General features: G+C 44.8%; 1 protein-coding gene across 2 annotated transcripts in view; it reads right to left on the bottom strand.

The window, feature by feature from the left end:
* PAK3 (p21 (RAC1) activated kinase 3) overlaps positions 1 to 17,343 on the bottom strand; it is a gene marked incomplete at both ends in the record, with an annotated part of 29,913 nt that extends 12,570 nt beyond the window's left edge. Inside the window, 8 exons of one of the 2 annotated variants that reach the window (XM_080352699.1) lie at positions 1,220 to 1,283; positions 6,332 to 6,494; positions 7,335 to 7,466; positions 9,361 to 9,398; positions 11,077 to 11,230; positions 12,346 to 12,390; positions 15,841 to 15,941; positions 17,169 to 17,343. In XM_080352699.1, coding sequence (XP_080208825.1) covers positions 1,220 to 1,283; positions 6,332 to 6,494; positions 7,335 to 7,466; positions 9,361 to 9,398; positions 11,077 to 11,230; positions 12,346 to 12,390; positions 15,841 to 15,941; positions 17,169 to 17,343 — 872 coding nt within the window. The remainder of the gene's footprint in view (positions 1 to 1,219; positions 1,284 to 6,331; positions 6,495 to 7,334; positions 7,467 to 9,360; positions 9,399 to 11,076; positions 11,231 to 12,345; positions 12,391 to 15,840; positions 15,942 to 17,168) is intronic. The other variant, XM_080352700.1, reaches the window with a different exon arrangement.
* Positions 17,344 to 17,657: the final 314 nt, after the last annotated feature.

Below are 17,657 nucleotides of genomic sequence, written 5' to 3'. Positions count from 1 at the left end.
CAGGTGACAGCAAGAATCTGCTTCACAAGCGTGTTTATTCTGACATTCACTTCTTAGCTGACATCTCTTGAGAGACTGGCACAGCTCTAAGTGTCCACTGGCACTTTATAAATGGCCGTAAGAACCAAACCTCGGGGTAGAAAGCAAGCTGGAATCTGAGAAAGCAGTTTTTACACAACGAACGGGGCAGAAACACTTTCCCACAAATGCTCTACCAAACAAGACATATCTGTGATAGCGCCAGCCAGAGAAAGAGCCTGAGCGAGCCTGGTTTTCTGTGGGATGATCAGTTCTAGCTCACCAACATGCTGCCCTGAAATCAAACCTCCTAACGAGTTAAGGCAGAAAACTGATGTCAGTAAGCAGCTTGTGTCACACACTGACAGCAGCGTGATCCTGGTGTTGCACAAATGGCACTGGAGTGACCGCCCAGCCAAGGAAGCCTTCGCCAAGCAGGGAGCCTGTCCGTACTTAACATGGGAGTCAGATTTGTAATTTTGATGTGATTTCTTTTGTCCTTGCCTCTCACATTGGAAGTATTTGAAATCAATCCTATTTAAGCAAGCAAAATTGGGTTTCAGAATATAATAGCTTGGTTGGTAACTTTCAGTAAACTCCTAAAACCTGCAGGACCCACAAGCGGTCGTCTGCCATCAGGGAGATGATGCATCTTCTCATCATGTAGTTTGTGCATTGACACTGTGTTTATTACAGAATTTTCTTTTGTTTTTTACTTCCTCTGCTAGAAAAGGGAGCTTACTATTTAAATTCTGGATTCAGTTTCTAAACTACGTGGATATAATCCTGATCACTGAATTAGTTATTAAGGAAAATATTTGAAAAAACTGTTATTGAGAACTGTTGTTTATCTGACAACTGTCAGGTGGTAAGCTGCTCTTCTAGGCAATTAAGTTTTTGCTCTTTTCTTTAGCGTGGCCGTGTTATTTTGAAACATGCAAACATGATTTCTCCTAAGAAAATAAGCAAACAGGCAGATCTCCCAGGTCCCGCTCCCTGCGGCAGACAAGCCATTGCCAGCACCAAGGGGTCTTTGACGATGCTTCTGACCTCAGTGACAAATTCTGATCAGTACTGAGACACAGGGGAATCTAACTGCGGCGTCTGAACGTGTTTGTAACTTGCCCAATCTCACACTTGATATTACACCAGCAAAATACCCGGCCCATGTTTTTGTATAAGCAATTGTGACTGGACTTACCCTTGGCCAATTTTTTCAAATCGAGTGTATTTCTTCTTTGGATCTCCCACGCTCACAATGCTCCCTGAAATCAAGAAGATTAAAGCTGTTCAGTTAAAACCAGAGACACCAGGTTCCAGCGGGTCAGAAACAGCCCCGCTGAGGCTGTGAGCTGCGTGCAGTCAGGGCAACAACGACTACAGCGCAGCGCCAGAGCACAGGTGGCCTCCAGAAGACTTGATTTTCTACACAGTGCTTTGCAGAGTTACCTCGAGAGGAAACGAAGAGCACAGAGAAACGTGCACAGGAGACAACATCAGAAAAGAACAAGAACCAGTGCAAGAGTCTGTTGTCTATAAACATTAATGAGAGCTGGAACAACAGAGCCTTTATTTTCTTAGGACTAAATACTCCGTGTGATTCAACAGATGTTTTAATACTTATGAAGATTAAGTACACCTTGGGTTCTGGAATTAATTTTTATGAGCAAGTCCCATTTTCAGAACAGGAAGAGTATTGCAAAGTGTTCCCAGGAGGGGATCTTCTCGACCTTTTAGCAGTTTGACAAAAGAATGTCTGTATGTTTGTAAAGAATAGCATCTCATGTTATAATCAATAATTAAGGTGCTTTGAGAACCATGAACATAATTTATTACCAGGCTAAGTTCTGAAGATGACCTTGCTTATTCCCTTTTTAAGAAACACGCTGCTTGTCTTTAACCCGGCTTGGAACAGCAACGACCATTTGCCTTGCGCTCTCAACACGTGCTGGTTTTCACAATAAAGCGTCGCCGTGGCGGCCAAGCAGCACAGCAACGTTCCTGAGCCACTGGCTGCACAGACAGCGGCACAAACCAGACGCTGATGATTCCGTGGGCAATTCGGGATCCAGGCCAGCCGGGTGCTGCCGCCTTCCGGCAGCTCCGCACCGCGGCAGCGGGAGGCAGCACCGGCACCAGGACACGCGGGGTCCTGCGGCACCAGGAACGGGACACGCTGGGTCCTGCAGCACTGGCACCGGGACATGATGGGTCCTGCAGCACCAGGAATGGGACACGCCGGGTCCTGCGGCACCGGCACCAGGCACAGGACACGCCAGGTCCTGCAGCACCGTGCACGGGACACACTGGGTACTGCGGCACCGGCACTGGGACACTCCAGGTCCTGCGGCACCGGGACACGCTGGGTCCTGCGGCACCGGCACCAGGCACAGGACATGCCAGGTCCTGCAGCACCGGGCATGGGACACGCTGGGTCCTGCGGCACCAGGCACAGGACACGCCAGGTCCTGCGGCACTGGGCACGGGACACGCTGGGTCCTGTGGCACCGGGACCGGGACACGCCGGGTCCTGTGGCACCAGCACCAGGCACAGGACACGCCAGGTCCTGCAGCACCGGGCACAGGACATGTTGGGTCCTGCGGCACCAGCACCAGGACACGCCGGGTCCTGCGGCACCGGGCAGTTTGTGTGCCACTGAAATCTAAAATGAAAACACGTGCTGTTCAATGCTTCTCGCCCACTCGGAGGTGTGGGCAGTCTGAACGGCAAGGAATGGAAGCAGTAATTAGGATACTGTGTTTGTGTTGAATCAAAGAGCTAAAATCTGAGATACTTAAAAAATCTGAAGGAATAATTAATTATAAAAAAAAATAAATCTATTTTTTCTGGTCTGGTAGTTTCCTACATAAAATACAAACAATGAAGCCTAAAGTGGTGTCTCAATGCAAATGACTTCTAATGATTTAACTTGGAACATATATCACTGAAATACTTTAGAATCATAGAACAGAATCAGAGAATGACAGAATCATTTCAGTTGGAAGAGACCCTCAGGATCATCGAGTCCAACCACAACCTGACCATCTCCAGCACCAAACCATGTCCCTGAGAACCTCAACTAAAAGCCTTTAAACCCCTCCAGGGATGGTGACTCCAGCACTGCCCTGGGCAGCCAAAACAGAGAAAAAAGTATTAGAAGTCTTATTATTGTTATTCTTTGATTAGTTCAGGAGGGAAGACTTCAAATGTTTCCCAGCATATTTTGTTTGAATGATCTGTCAATATTGCTGGATCACAACTACACGCACATATTTATTTGTTCACAAAACCAGTTGATGTGCCATCACCGTGAGCCGTATCGAACACCCCCCACTCCGTCCAGGCCATTTCTCTGGACAGGGATCCCCACGAGACAAAACCAAACGCAGGCTGGACAACGGGACAAAGCCCGTGGTGCTGGTGTCTGGCCCGCTGCTACCTGAAGGGAGCTGATGGAACTGCGTATCCATCAGGACAGAGACCTAAAGTTCACGGAACTTCAATTTAGAAAAGAATAAAGAAAAAGGCTGTAGAACTAATGTTTTGGAAAAGAATTTTCCAAACTTGCCACTGGTTTTGCAGTTCAGATTTCTGGAGTTTTTCCTCAAAACTTGAGTAGCTGCTTTCACAAGTTAATTGTTTGTGGCTGGTCTCTTGTGCTTAAGCCAATGCACATCAAATATGACGGCACTAAAATCAACTAAGTGACGAGCACATGGCTCCGGTTCAGAGCAGCACCGCCTTCTCTGGACAGAAGATAAACAGAGCAGCTATTTTGATGTCTTTACGCACTTTCCTTTATCGAGTCCTAAATTAAGTGGATAAGGAAGCAGAATTGGGCCACTTCTGTTTTATAATTACAGTGGAACATATTCATGACTTCATTACAGACAGAATTGATTTGATCTTATCTCGGTATTAAAGGCTTTACTCCCCAGCAAAACTTGTAATGAAAGTGGCTCTAAAAGGACCAAGTTATTTCAAGCAGAGAAGGATTATGAAAGCAATTTAAGATAAAAGATGGCAGAGGCCATCTTCCTAAAAGTATAAAATCAATTGTGGGGGAATTAGGCAAGGTGGAGAAGTCGTATGAGCTAAACCAAAACCAACCTGACCACCACAACATGCTTAAATATAATTAGCCCCGGACTATAACAAAAAAGCATCACCCCCATTTTCAGATAGCTTTGTGAAAGCACAAAGAGATTTTCATTGCACACACCACAATTTGCCCAAGGCAGATCTTCAGACCTTGCTCACTTAGTACCAAATCCTTAAGAAAGGAAAAGCACGGAAGCATGTAACATTTCAAAGATATAATCCACAATAAATCAAGGGCTCCTAATCTGGCACACACAGAGGGCTGACTAAACGATCCACATACTCAGGCTGGTGTTTGCAGGGTAGCTATGGATCCCAGCCTGCCTCAAACACTCAGCCACAGCTGAAGAAGCTGTAATTCCTCCCTTTATAAGCCGACATACCTACAGGTAACTTATCTGCTCTGGAATTTCCTTCCTTGTGCCCTCAGCTAAATGTACCGAAGTTATCCCTTGGATACACCCCAGCGGCACCGAGCTTCAGCAATTCATAGTGCTGTCAGCTTGCTAAGGGTGCAGGAAACTCCAGGAGCAGCTGAATCTCAGAGCCGGGGAAGGCGCCAGCCTCTGCGGCCACAGCAGCCACCAGTGGAGGGGCAGGTACGACAAAAACGCTGGTCCAGAATGAGAACGAGCATCGACCACTGTGAAGAAGCCACAACCAGACTACGTCCCTTTACAAGCAGTTGCCCCCATTAACGGCAGAACCTTATTGGCTTTGAGATCAAACACAAGGAGATGTAGACTAATCCATTTTTTGTTCTCAGGGTTAATAGTAGAGACAAACTGGGCCATGTTACAAACCCAACAATTTATTATCTGAGAACATAGCGCTGGCAGCTATTACGTGCAAGAGGCAGATTGAATTGGTTGTACTGCAGAGTCATGAAGGGCTTGATGCGTTTTCCTAGAGTATGATCTGCGCAGGGGTTTGGGGACAAGGGTTTGGATTCTAATAGTATTAACTGGCTGGGAATTAGCTATGACAAAGTGCCGTGTATCAAAGGAACGCACAGTGCGTGTGCTGGAGCCTGGCTCCCAAGAAATGCTTGCAGTGCCGTTTTACCTGATCAGGCCACACAATGTGTCTCTTTGATACACTTTTACCAGCAGAAAATAAGGATTGTTTTTAAAGTTTTGTTTTTCTTTCAGTGAACATTGCAAACATGTCTCCTTCACTATCCAAGGTTTCAACTGATGCTTTTTTCAAAGGAGTTCTCTCTGACAAAAATATAAAATTCTTATAAAAACAAACTCTGATACAGTGGTAGATGTAGTAACAACCATCATTAAAATGACACCAGCAGAATATCTCAGGGAGGAGAGTTTACAGAATCCCAGACTGTCAGGGGTTGGAAGGGACCTGGAAAGCTCATCCAGTGCAATCCCCCCATGGAGCAGGAACACCCAGATGAGGTTACACAGGAAGGTGTCCAGGCGGGTTGGAACGTCTGCACAGAAGGAGACTCCACAACCCCCTGGGCAGCCTGGGCCAGGCTCTGCCACCCTCACTGGGAAGATGTTTCTTCTTATATTTAAGTGGAACCTCCTGTATTCCAGTTTGCACCCACTGCCCCTTGTCATACCATTGGTTGTCACTGAGAAGAGCCTGGCTCCATCCTCACGACACTCACCCTTTATGTATCTGTAAACATTAATGCGGTCACCCCTCAGTCTCCTCCAAGCTAAAGAGCCCCAGCTCCCCCAGCCTTTCCTCATAAGGGAGATGCTCCACTCCCTTCAGCATCTTTGTTGCCCTGTTGCCCTGTTCAGTGCTCTAGTTACCTGCTGGTGAAAAACAACCAACCAACACCAAACATAAAACCAAAAAGTCAACAGATTTCTGCAGAGTATTTTGGCTCCGATGACTGCTGAGCAATCAGGAGTCCAAAGAGAATTTAGGAACCCAAATATTCTGTTCCATTTGGCCACTAGGTCATTCACTAGCTCACAGTCTTCTGCTCAAGCAGAAACAAGCTCTGCTTTGCCTGCGGCGCCGGAGGAAGCTCAGGCAAATCAGCCAGTCCCGGCTGCCTCGGAGGCAGGAGGAACACCCAGAGTGCTCACGCGTCCTCCAAGCACAATAACAGTTTGTGTAGGGAGTTGTAAGTGACTCTGTGACACCAAACTGAGGATGAACATTTGGTACCTATAACCCCGAGACGCGCACAGAGTACACGGCTTTATCAGACAACAAACGCAGGATACGTACGCAGTTTCTCTAGGATCTCCTCATCTGTCATCTTGGACTTTTTTCGCTGCCGGTCTGTGTTTCTGTACAAAGTGTTTGTGTTTGAGTTTTCAGGCTGGGGAGTGGTGGCTTCTTTAGCTGGTGCTGGTGCAGCGGCGGGTTCAATGACGGAGCGTGTGTAGATCTGTGGCGAGAAATGGTTTTGTGTGAGAAAGGTGGCTTGCAGAGATGTCCCTGAGATCATATTTCAAATGCAAACCCTTAGGAAGATGCTGTCTGCCACACCTACGGCTCTTAAAATGTTTGGGTTTGCCATCCACTTCTCAAAACTGAACAGGCAAAAATAAAAGGCTAGGTTTACACAAGTTCACGGCCCGTTTAATTTCCAATTTTCATTGATTTTCTGAAAGATGACCGAAACAATGAATTTACTATGTTGCAAGGATACAAAAATAGATCCATCCAGGGCCCCCAAGGCTTGTTCCCCGATGCCTGCGTGTTCTCATGGGTAACAAAATGACTCTTTGGTTGGTACGCAGTTGCTTGAATAGGGGCAGGGAGCATTTCCCTTTTCTGATCAGAGTTGTTCAATTGGCTTCTCATCAGTATTTCAGGGTTTAAGGAGCGGACACAACCATGTAGGATTCTTCTCACCAAACTTCAGTCATGTAAAAGTTAAGGGTGTTGTCTAAGCTGTTCATTTAGCTACTCAGATAGCCTGTGGAGAGGAACAGGTACCTGCAGGGCATAGTTTCCCCTGTGTATCCTGGAGCATTATCCTGCTACACTGGTAGCATTAAAAGACACGATGCTATCTCTTACCTGATATTAAGATAAATTCACAGTCCCTATCAGAATCACAGGAAACTCGTGACTAAATGTGAACATTCAGAGCAGGTTTTGCTGGTGTTAGCAGCCTGGGTGAAGCACTATGTCACGGTAGCACTGTAGCCCTTGGGCTCCTCACCCAAGAAAAGTGCCATCTGATCAGGAACACACAGCGCTAAGCACAGCTGGGACTTACTGATTTTGTATGTTCAGGCCGTGGTGCGATAACAGGCGGAGGTTCATTGTCATCTTCCTCCTCTTCATCTTCTTCATCCTCTTCTTCAGAAACAGAGGGAGCTAGTGGGGGTTCTGATGCCGTTTTTGTGCTCTGTGGACAGTGGCACAGTGACAGTCACCAATTTGGCACATGGGAGGTTTGATAATTACAACTTTCGTCTGCTTAGACTCCAGACACGAGTCCAGCCATGCCCACAGTCCTACATGCCTCACTTCTAAGCTACACATGGCACAATACAATTTAAAGGTTACAAATTACCGTGCTGTTTTCTTAATTCATCTCTGTTTTCTTCATTTTTGCCAAAAACAACTAAATCATTCCCATGCTTAGTCAAAGTCACAAAATGTAATGCCTGAATATATCACTAGAAATCACATCTTGTTGCTGGCTAATTGCTTTGGCATTGCGTCTACAGAAATGGTAACAGTTAATTAAGCTAACAGGTGTCTGCTGGCTAGGTTAATTAACACACTTCCAAGCGCAAGGCCTCCTTTGTCGTCTTGCTGAGAATTTGGGTTTGGGGAGAAAGCCTGTTTGTTTCTTTACTGTTTTACCTGTGAGTTAATCACATTGCCTGCCTCCACAGCTCTGAATTCCCCTGTTCAGTACCTCCTTTTTCAGCACCATCCATACACACACACAGAATATTGTACTTTCTGGGAGACTTCATCCATCATCCAGCTTTTAAAGGCACATGGTGAAACAGGCCACTGATCTGGACACAGTAGGGAACGATACGTCAGACATTCTAAAGGCCCATGTAAGAGCCAGCTCTGTCAAGCCAGGGGTGCCCTAATGGGCAGATGAATGTTACTCGGTCATACATTAATTAGATCAGCGTATAGCTTTCGATACATCACTAGCACTTTGCTTATATGGGGACAGAAGATGATTAAGGGAAAAATAAAGAAGAGAATAATCACATTTCTGTTACGTCAGATTCTTATAACTATTTTTCCCACTGAGCTCCATGCTTGGCTTGACAGCACTAAACCATGCAGCTAGAACATATACAATGTCATATTATTTAATGCCAGGCTCCCATTAAGGAATGAAATGAAATTAAAGTCATGCCAATGACTGCTCGATCCTGCCAGAGAGTTGTTTTCCCTGTACTATAATATTGAACCGGCATCCTGGGAGTCGGTAACTTGGGACAGTGACACCTTGGCTGTCTCAACACCGTGTCCACCAGATAAAATACCGCAGCTTCTGCCCAAGTGTCCGTGCCCGGTGGAGAAGCCCCTGGGAAGCCTCACCCTGCTCTGGTGAACTCCAAACCTCCTTTTAAAAGTGTGTTTGATTAAAGATAAAGCAGCATCAACTGAAAATCTGAACTGAATATTCAAACATCATTTCCATTTCATTACACACGCTCTCTGCTGTGCAATCACAAACCTAAAATTAAGTTGCTTAACTCTTGAAAATAAAGGTCAAATCCCCATTCAGTCATTTGCTATTTAATGCACTAACATTAACACTAGTAAATCTGGTCAATATTAATGTGGATGTCATGACTGTATCTCTGGGATTGCTATGGCAATCTAGTGTTAGAGTGGATGATTATTTAGAACTTTCTTCCAATGGTTCCAGTGAGTTACATATCAATTATAACCTTATTTATATTCAGCCACATATCCAGCTGTACTAAGGATAAATAATACAATTTAATAGAACTCGATTCTAAGTTGTTAAAACTAAATTAGAATGGGCTAATTAGACGGCATTGCATATTGTTGTGAATTATATATTCCACTATGGCTAGGAACAGCAATCCATCTTCTGTCTGCAAAACCGGGCTGACATCTGTTTAAAAGTTCTTAAACAGAAGATCAGAAAACAGGCAGCGATCCCTTTGCTGCTGCTGCAGAGACACTAAAATGTACTTTCTCGCAGCCCACAAGGCTGGCGCTGTCTCGAAAGGCAAAGCTCACAGCTCCACCATTCTCAAACACTGAAAGCACAAGGTTGCCGTGACACTCACCGAAGGATGGGCCTCGATGTATCCGTGGGCGCTTTTATCTGCAACGTGCAAGGGAAAATCAACCAGAGGCTGTTAGAAAACTGCCTGTTGTGGGGAATCCCGCAGAACAAGTAAACATAAATAGATAGCATCTTTCTTTCACAACATCCCTCCAGTAGCAAGTTATTCTACACAGCAAGCAAGATAACAGGACAATACACCAAGTTATTATTTTTCTATGGTTTCTTGTGCCCATTTTTTGTTTCGCCAGTAAATAAAGCAAATAGAAACTTGGTCAAAAAAATGAAGATTGTTCTTCAACAGCCAACGCTGCTGTTCTGCCCAAGAGCTAAAGCGGCTTTTTGATTTGTTTTCTTTTTAAAATATATCTTGCATGCATTGATTCTCTTTAGCTTGCTAAAAATGTTTCCCCATCAAACCCTCCCGAACGCCCCTCGGCCGTGGCAGTTCTGTTCTGACACCGCACAGCAGCAGCTCCCGAGGTCAGGAACACAGAGTGGTTTCAATTTTGCATTTCCTCACAAAAGTAACTGCTATTTTAGCAAACACCAAGTGCCATGTTAGACAGTCAAATCTGTTATTTACGGAATTTAGAAAAAGAAAATTGCTTTCCCTCAAAAGAAGAGAAATGTTAGCAAATTCTGGAGAGAACAGCAGTTTTTAGGAGGACTTCTGAGAAGCTCTCCCCGTCTTCATTTTGGAAGTTGTCTTGGTTGAACCAGCAAATTGAGGAAATTACAGACTCCACTGCCACCAACTACCACGTGCAGGGAACTGAATCACTGCAGGTTGTATTACAAACGTTGTCCACACCCTGTTGGATACTGACACCCCCTTATTAGGTGAAGCTGTTGACATGAGCTCTACCAAACTAATGGTATTGTAACAGTATTTTTGTTTAAAAATCAATTCAGTTATTAAGGACTAGCAAAAGGACACATCGATACACAAGCCAGCTATGCAGCACTCAGTAAAAACCTCCGCTTACTTGCACGACGTATCATCAGCCAGAGTTTTTCTAGCGTAAGACAGAAAGAATGGGCCAAAAAAATGAGAGCTGCTAGCTGCAGCAAGGCTTGCTCTATCATTTTTGCGACGCGACACTATGATTTTGCTGACTGTATGCAACCAAGAGAAAAAAATGACACCCCCATTGCGTTTGCGAGCTTTGCAATAGTAATGCTGAACTCAGGAGGATCTTCCCAGAATAAGAGACCTTCCTCCTCATCCTGCAGCAACGCTCCTTTGACATCACAATAACAGCCGCTTCAGGTTTATTTGTGAATTTATGCATAACAACTTAGGCTTCTCCGCAGTTAATGCAAAACGATCCTCCTCTATCATAAAAAATCCTCATGGTCCATAAGCTATTGCTCAAAGGACCCAAGAGTAACTCCTGTGATAGCCCGTACCCCAACCTGAACACTGCTAAGGAATGGGGAGGCAAGGAAACAAAATCACTGGCCACTAATGCTTCTGACTAAAACCAGTAATGACTGTTCCATTGAGTATCTTCCTTAGTTATAAAAACAAGTGACAAAGAACAGTCACAGTTTCAATGACATTCAGGGGACAAAAGGAGAAAGATTCATTTCAGGAGTATTCCACCAAGTGGAATTTTTTAAGGCTGCTTCTTGAGCATTTGAACGTCGAAACGCTGGTCTGACTCATTTTGGGGCCTGATGCTTCCTTTTTCAAAGCAAGTTGTTGACTTACCTCCTGACGTAAAGCTCATATATTTCTGGTTGTTAACTGTTTCTTTGGAATCATAGAATTTGAGAACATCTAGTACAGCCTGTGGGTTCTTCTTCTGCTCCAGTTTCGTTATGTTGGAGGTCTGTAGTAGCCTGGCCCACTGCTCTGGAATGCCCTGCGGATGCCAAGCGGAAAGAACGCACATTTACAACACCCAACAGCCACAGCCTCACGGATCTTTACCAAGATCCCATGCTACCTGGGAGATTACTTTCAGAAATTTTGATTTGACGCCTTACAATTAAAATGAGCAGCGTATACGTTAGATGCAGTCATTCTCTTCCCTATCACAATATAGAGTTAAAACCAGGATCCGACTTTCAAAAGAAAAGAACGTTATGACTGTGATAGGAAAAAAAGTGCATGAAACTCATCTTTAAATCAACTCTGCTATTCCATGGAATGATGATTTAAGGCTTAGCTCGTTTTCCTGGTGATTCAGTGCAGACGTAACATGACTATGCTATATCTGTGGACAACGCAGTGTATTTTAGGAGCTTTACACTGGATTTTTAATGCTGAATAACACAAATGCATTTTGCTGTCTGATTAAAAGGTAAAGCCCATCCTGGTACAATTAATTTTCAGCATATCAGGGAACAGTATGAGGTTCAGAATCGGCATTGAAATTCTCAAAAGCGTCCCACTGAGTTGTACCACTGCTGCAAAGGATGGCTCTTTGTCGAGCCCCTGTGGCTCTGTACATCCTCTGCTGGAAATACACAGAAACCAGGGGCTCAGAAAACATGCTGAGAGTGCCAAAGCCTTGCACAAATCCTCGGACATCTCACGAGCCAGGGTGGCGTTTGAAAAGTCATCCAATTGCTGAAAGCCACAGCTCTGCATTGAAACCATACTGAAGAAAAATGCTTTAAATATCCAGTATAATTTCCTAAATTTGAAAGCCTGTAATTTTCCCCATTCACTGCACAGCCAACATCTCCCAGCAAACTGCATGAAAAACTACACCTGAGGTACATTTAAACTTAGCCTTGGTGCCACTCCAATCGAGGTAAATGCTTTAATATACCTTCTCCCTAAGAAGATCTCCGTAAAACAATGTGTGACGTGGGCCTCCGAAGTTTAGGATTAATGAAAAAAAAAGAAATAAAGAAAAAGTGGGATAAGCCAAGCAACAAATCTACTGCACACACATGGACCTGCTGCTGCAGTGCTATGACATCTCAAAGAAGCATTGGGATGCAAGATTCTTTTGGGCCTGTGACGCACCTCTGGGAGCTTCCCTGGGCACATCTGTGAGCCATAGAGATCTGGCTGTGGTGGGCGCAAATAAAGAAAGAAAACAAAGTTAAAACAGAATGTGGGACAACTGAGAAGGTGGGAGGAGGAAACCAGAGCGGGGAAGGCCCGTCTAAAACGGGAGTTTAACGAGGTAGGTACCAAATAGATGAGGCGGTGGACAGGCTACGGGAAGGCAGGCTTAGGGAAGTAGAAAAATCACCCCTGTTCCAAAGTTTGGAAGCATCATTTCCCCTCCTGTTTTTTAAACCAGTTTTTCTCTCCCTCGTAAAAATGCATTACTGAGGATTAATGGCAGGTCAACTGGAAAAAATTATCCACGGTCTTTCTTTTTTTAGTTAAAAAATAAAAACAATAAAGAAAGATTAAGGCTTTTGCTGTTAGTCCAGCTTTGAAAGCCAGGTTAGCAGTTTTGAATGGCTCTACCACAAGGTTTTTCCAATGGTTCTCCAGTCCCAAAATCACAACTGGCCAGTGCATGAGTCACCAAAGTGCAGGGGACAAAGCAGCTGGTCAAATCAGATTTCACGTTGGGAGGTTGTGTATTGTTATAACACAAACACACTATGCGTGTCAGACTGAAAACTGGGACAATTTTAAAGCAATGCTTGATTAGATTAATAACGTGCACCTTCTTTGGCTCTACAGCCACAACTTTCTCCCACTTGCTAACGTCTTAATCTTGGAACTTTAAAAGTTTGGTGAGTGACCACATTTTACTCTAGATTGGGGATCGGGAAACTGTTTCAAAAATGCACGCCTTACAAAACACACTCCCCAAAGCCCTGCAAACCACACTTCTTGTTCCATTTCGAAAATGCGACTGTTTCTTCAAAATGAAGCACCATAAAGCTCTAGCAGCATGCTCCTGCCCACCCCTTTCCAAACTGCTTCATTCTGAGCTTCAAAAGCCCTATGTCTTCACCAATGTGGTTGCTCCAAGCACAGTGAAATGGAGAGATAACACACATTCACGAGCAAGAACACAGCTTGGTGCTCGAGCCTGAAAGCCGAAACTCGGCGGGAGCCCATGCAGCTCGGATTGGAGATGCAACAGCAACCAGGTGACATGGCTGGCGGGTGTCAGCAAACAGCCCGACGCATCGCACATCACCAGCAGAGCAGACGCTCTGGGCATGACAACCGCGATGATTCCAAACAAAAACCCCAGATACTGGCACATTTAGTGGATGTTCCCGTGGCACTTCCAAACTTTTGAAAGAGACAGGCAGTGTGATCACTAGACAGGAGGAATATTCTTACATGGTGGCAGTCCCTTCAAGAGGATGTACTTACCACACGACTACCCAGCTGATACACGCGTTGTACCCAGGTTGGGACAAATCAAACATGCCTAACGTAACGTTTATAGTAAGGCTTGCATCTGGGATTAGTTAGGAGGTGATAGGTAGTTTTTAATAGTGTAGAAATTCCCTTACTCTGACATTTTATTCCAGTTAAGGACTGACATTTTACTGCAGTAAGGACTGCAGCACTAAGTCCTGTGCTGGGAAGCTGCACAGGGGACGTCACCTCTCCCTTTGGCTCATGTGGAATTGGTTAGAGTCGCTGCAAACCCCAGTGCTGCACTTGTGTATTGTAGAAATACCGTGTAATTGTGAAGCAGCAACCATCTAATGTCCACTGTTTCGAAAGGGAAAAAGATATTAAGAAGAAACTGTGCTATGGCAATAAAGGTGGATGTGTTTAGTCACTGCTTTACTCTATGAAAGGCCAGGACCTGTGCTGGTGGCATCTGGTAAAAAAAACCCACAACACTACAAATCTCTGATGCTAGAGAGTGTTTTGACACACTGGATGATCATAACAACAATCAAACTGATCCAAATCACGAGCCCTGAAGTACTGATAGAGTGTTTGTGCTTAGCACTGAAGTGTGTGAGCCTCCGTGTCCCCACTTTGTGTTCCGTGGGTCCTCACCCCCAGGTAAGTCTGTGAGAGAACATGTTTGTGACCCATCGTGTTTGCACAGAGCCAGAAGGAAAAAGACTGAAGCACAAAGCAGAAATAAAGGCAGAGGGCTGAAAGGATCAACAAATATAGAGTAAAAACAGCTGGACATTCAGCGGGGAGAGCAGTGAATGAACAAGAAAGGAAGGGAAGAAAAGACAGACAGGAAGGAGAGATGCAAGCAGAAAAAGGAGAAACAAAACCAAAAAGTAACAGAATATGGTAAGAAGATACAGAGAATGGAACTGAAGAGTAACCTGAACAAAAAAGTGCCTAGAGGGAGAGACAGAAAGGGAAAAAAGGAGGAAAACCAGGATAGACAGCAGGGAAAATACAACTTTAAAAGCTTTATGCTAAGTTTCTGATTTAAAAAAATGACCAAATCTGGGCTTTTAAAATGAGCATTTAATCAAGCCCTAGAGTTTGGCAATTTTGAAGTAAGATTTTATAAGTGGCATCTATTTTTGAAAGGATAATTAACTAGTCTACATGTTTTAAATGCAGCTGTATTTCCCAATTACTAAGGATAATTCAATTTCAATATTTCTTTGAAGACATGCTGTCATCAAATGTGTGGGTTTTTCTCCTATTGTTATTATTACTATTGCTACCGTAGCACACAGAAAGCTCCCAGTTTTCTGAAATGTTTTTGAGAAACAAAAGTAGCAATCAAAGGGGGGAAAAAAAGCATGAAGAAATCACCTTTAGGGCTCAGATACTGCAAAGCAACCACCCCTTGTCCAGGCAAATGACTCGTCCCATCCCGTTTGGCGTATGCAGCACCAGCACAGCTCAGGATGTGACGCAGGTGGTGACGCAGCCCGAGCGCCCAGCTCACACGGCACCGCTCGTGGAGCGGAGAGTCGCTCCTGTCTCCTCTCCACAGCTCCACCAGCTGAACTTGCTGCCACCTACGCATTAATGGTTTCAGCACCTAACGAGGAGCCTGAGAGAAAATGCTTTGAAGCCCTCTGCACACCCCAAGGGGCTGCCATCAGACTCATTTTCCCAACGCTTTGTGATAGAAGTAGGAAAAGTTGACTGTCTTTTATTAATATGTGAAGGTTGTCTGTGTCTGATCACCTGGCCTACGGACATATTCAATTAAAATGAACGGACTGCCACAATGCTGCTGCTTTCTGGATGTCTCCAGGGGTTGTCTGCAGAGCAGCCGGACTTTGGGGCTGATTATCATGAGTGTGGGTTCTTCACGCTTTTCCAAAGACACTGAATAACCAACCCCTGTAAGAGCTTGTGGGACTGATAAACCCTCCTAGTTTCCACCTTCCACAGGTGCTCTGCTGACAATCCTCGGAGAAAAAAACAGCAGCCTGGATCAGACGCAAACCACTTCAAATTGTGAGCCCAACAGATAAAAGTCTCTTTCTTCGCAGCCTGGCTGCTGTCATCTGACGTTTCTGGCAACAGGAGGTTATTTCACCATCAAGAAACAAGAGGCTCCGGTAAGCACGCAATACAGTAGCAGTTACTTACTGTGAATTCTCCAGTGACGGCATCAAATCCCACATGAATGGTGTGTTCGAAGTCTGAAGGAAGAGAGATCTCGGGACGTTCTTTCTCTTTCTTCTTGTTGGCTAGAGGCAAAACGTTAACACGCTTACTTTCTACACTGCTTTTCATTCAAAAACTTTCACAATCAAGTGTGCTCAAACTAGTGTTTTAAAAGTAAAAAACAAATCAATTAACGTCCATTTTACTTGACAAATAGACCCAAGCTAATACAACACCAGCCTAACTCTCAAACTGTTTGGGAAGGTCGAGGTCTTATTTCATTTTGGTTTTCTTCCAGGCAGAGTCTCAGCTGCCAAAGCAAGCTGTTCATGAAGCAGCCCTCTCAGGCTACCTCTAACCATTAAAATTGCTATTATTATTATTAATTATTCTTTTTTTCCACAAAGTTTTCATATCTAGCAACTAACTCCCATTTGCCTTTGCTCTGTGGGTTCCTGCAGAAGTGCAGTACCCAGGACACGCTTGTGTGTGCCTGTCTGCCCCTGTGTCTGTCCTCCCACATGCTTTGAACTTGTTGTCAAACTCAGGTGAGGTTGACCGGCTTGGAGATCCCCAGATCCTCCTTCTTAAAGACAGAAGTGACATTTGCTTTTTCCCATTCGTCAGGAACACCCCCAAGTCGCCATAAGCTTTCAAAGATTATCAAGAGCTCCCTCAGCACTCGTGGGGGCAGCCCTTCAGTTCCCATAGCACTGCAGAACAAGAAGGTTCCTTCCCTTAGTTCTGTAAGTACACTAACTCAAACACTCTACTTTCTGCAAAGAATGCAACTGAAACGCTGTTTCCTCTCTTGCTGTAAGCACATCTAGCAGGTTTCAAACCAAGCCATTCCGCCTTCACTCTCACTGCAAAAGCAACAAGAGCCTTGCTCCTGTTCCTGGAATGTAAGTGCAGTGAAAAAAAAGCGTCAGGCATATTGCCATCTCACTTCTGCAAACGTATTTTCCAAAGTACACAACCCCAGCCTTGTTTTTACTGCAAATGCAAAGCAAAATCCAAAGGAAAGGATTCCCCAGCTTAACTCTGAAGTTATTTTTAAAAGGCAAGTCGCACAATGTGTGCACATCTTGCTGCCTTTTCAAAGACAAGAGAGTAACTGACTGAACACCTCCTCCTCTCTTCTGAAACATGTTACTAGAGTAATGGGAACAGAAGGCTTTGGAGGGACTTTACCATGTTCTGCAAGTGAAACAGAGAAGAAAACAGTGGCAGAAAGTAAACGCAGCAACCAACAACGACCAGAACGCAAGCAGAGATGCAGGCGCCCCGCGGCGCTGCTGATACTTTACTTTTATCCCCTCCTCCCGGGAAGATGGAGCGCAGCCTGGCTTTCTTGTTCTTCTCCTCGGGGGCCATGGGGAGCGGTTTGGAACTGTGGTTGAGCGCTGAAGAATCGCGATTGTTGCTGTTCATTCTCAATGGTGGGGCTGGAGGTTTCTCTTCAATATCCAGACTATCGGACATCTTCAGCAGCCCTCACAGCCTCCTGCAGCGGCACAACGGAAAGCGTGGGTCAGGTAAGGGGGACAAGGCCGGTGGCCCGGCGAGGAAAACGGGCAAGAAAAGCTTCTGCTGGAATAAGGAAGCTTCTCTTTTAGACGTTTGCACTGAATAAGGTTACTGCTGCTTGCTATAAATAAATGCAATGGCCTTACCGTTTTACCATTTAAATCTTTCGTACTCCTGTTAAAGGCTTTTAAAATCGTTACTGACAACTTTTTATTTTCACTGTAGTAGCTTGCAACTCAAATTTCCCTCTATAACGAGACTTCCAAAGC

This window comes from Nesoenas mayeri (assembly GCF_963082525.1).
Source record: "Nesoenas mayeri genome assembly, chromosome: 13".
Lineage (NCBI taxonomy): Eukaryota > Metazoa > Chordata > Aves > Columbiformes > Columbidae > Nesoenas > Nesoenas mayeri.
This window is presented reverse-complemented; position numbering and strand designations above follow the sequence as displayed.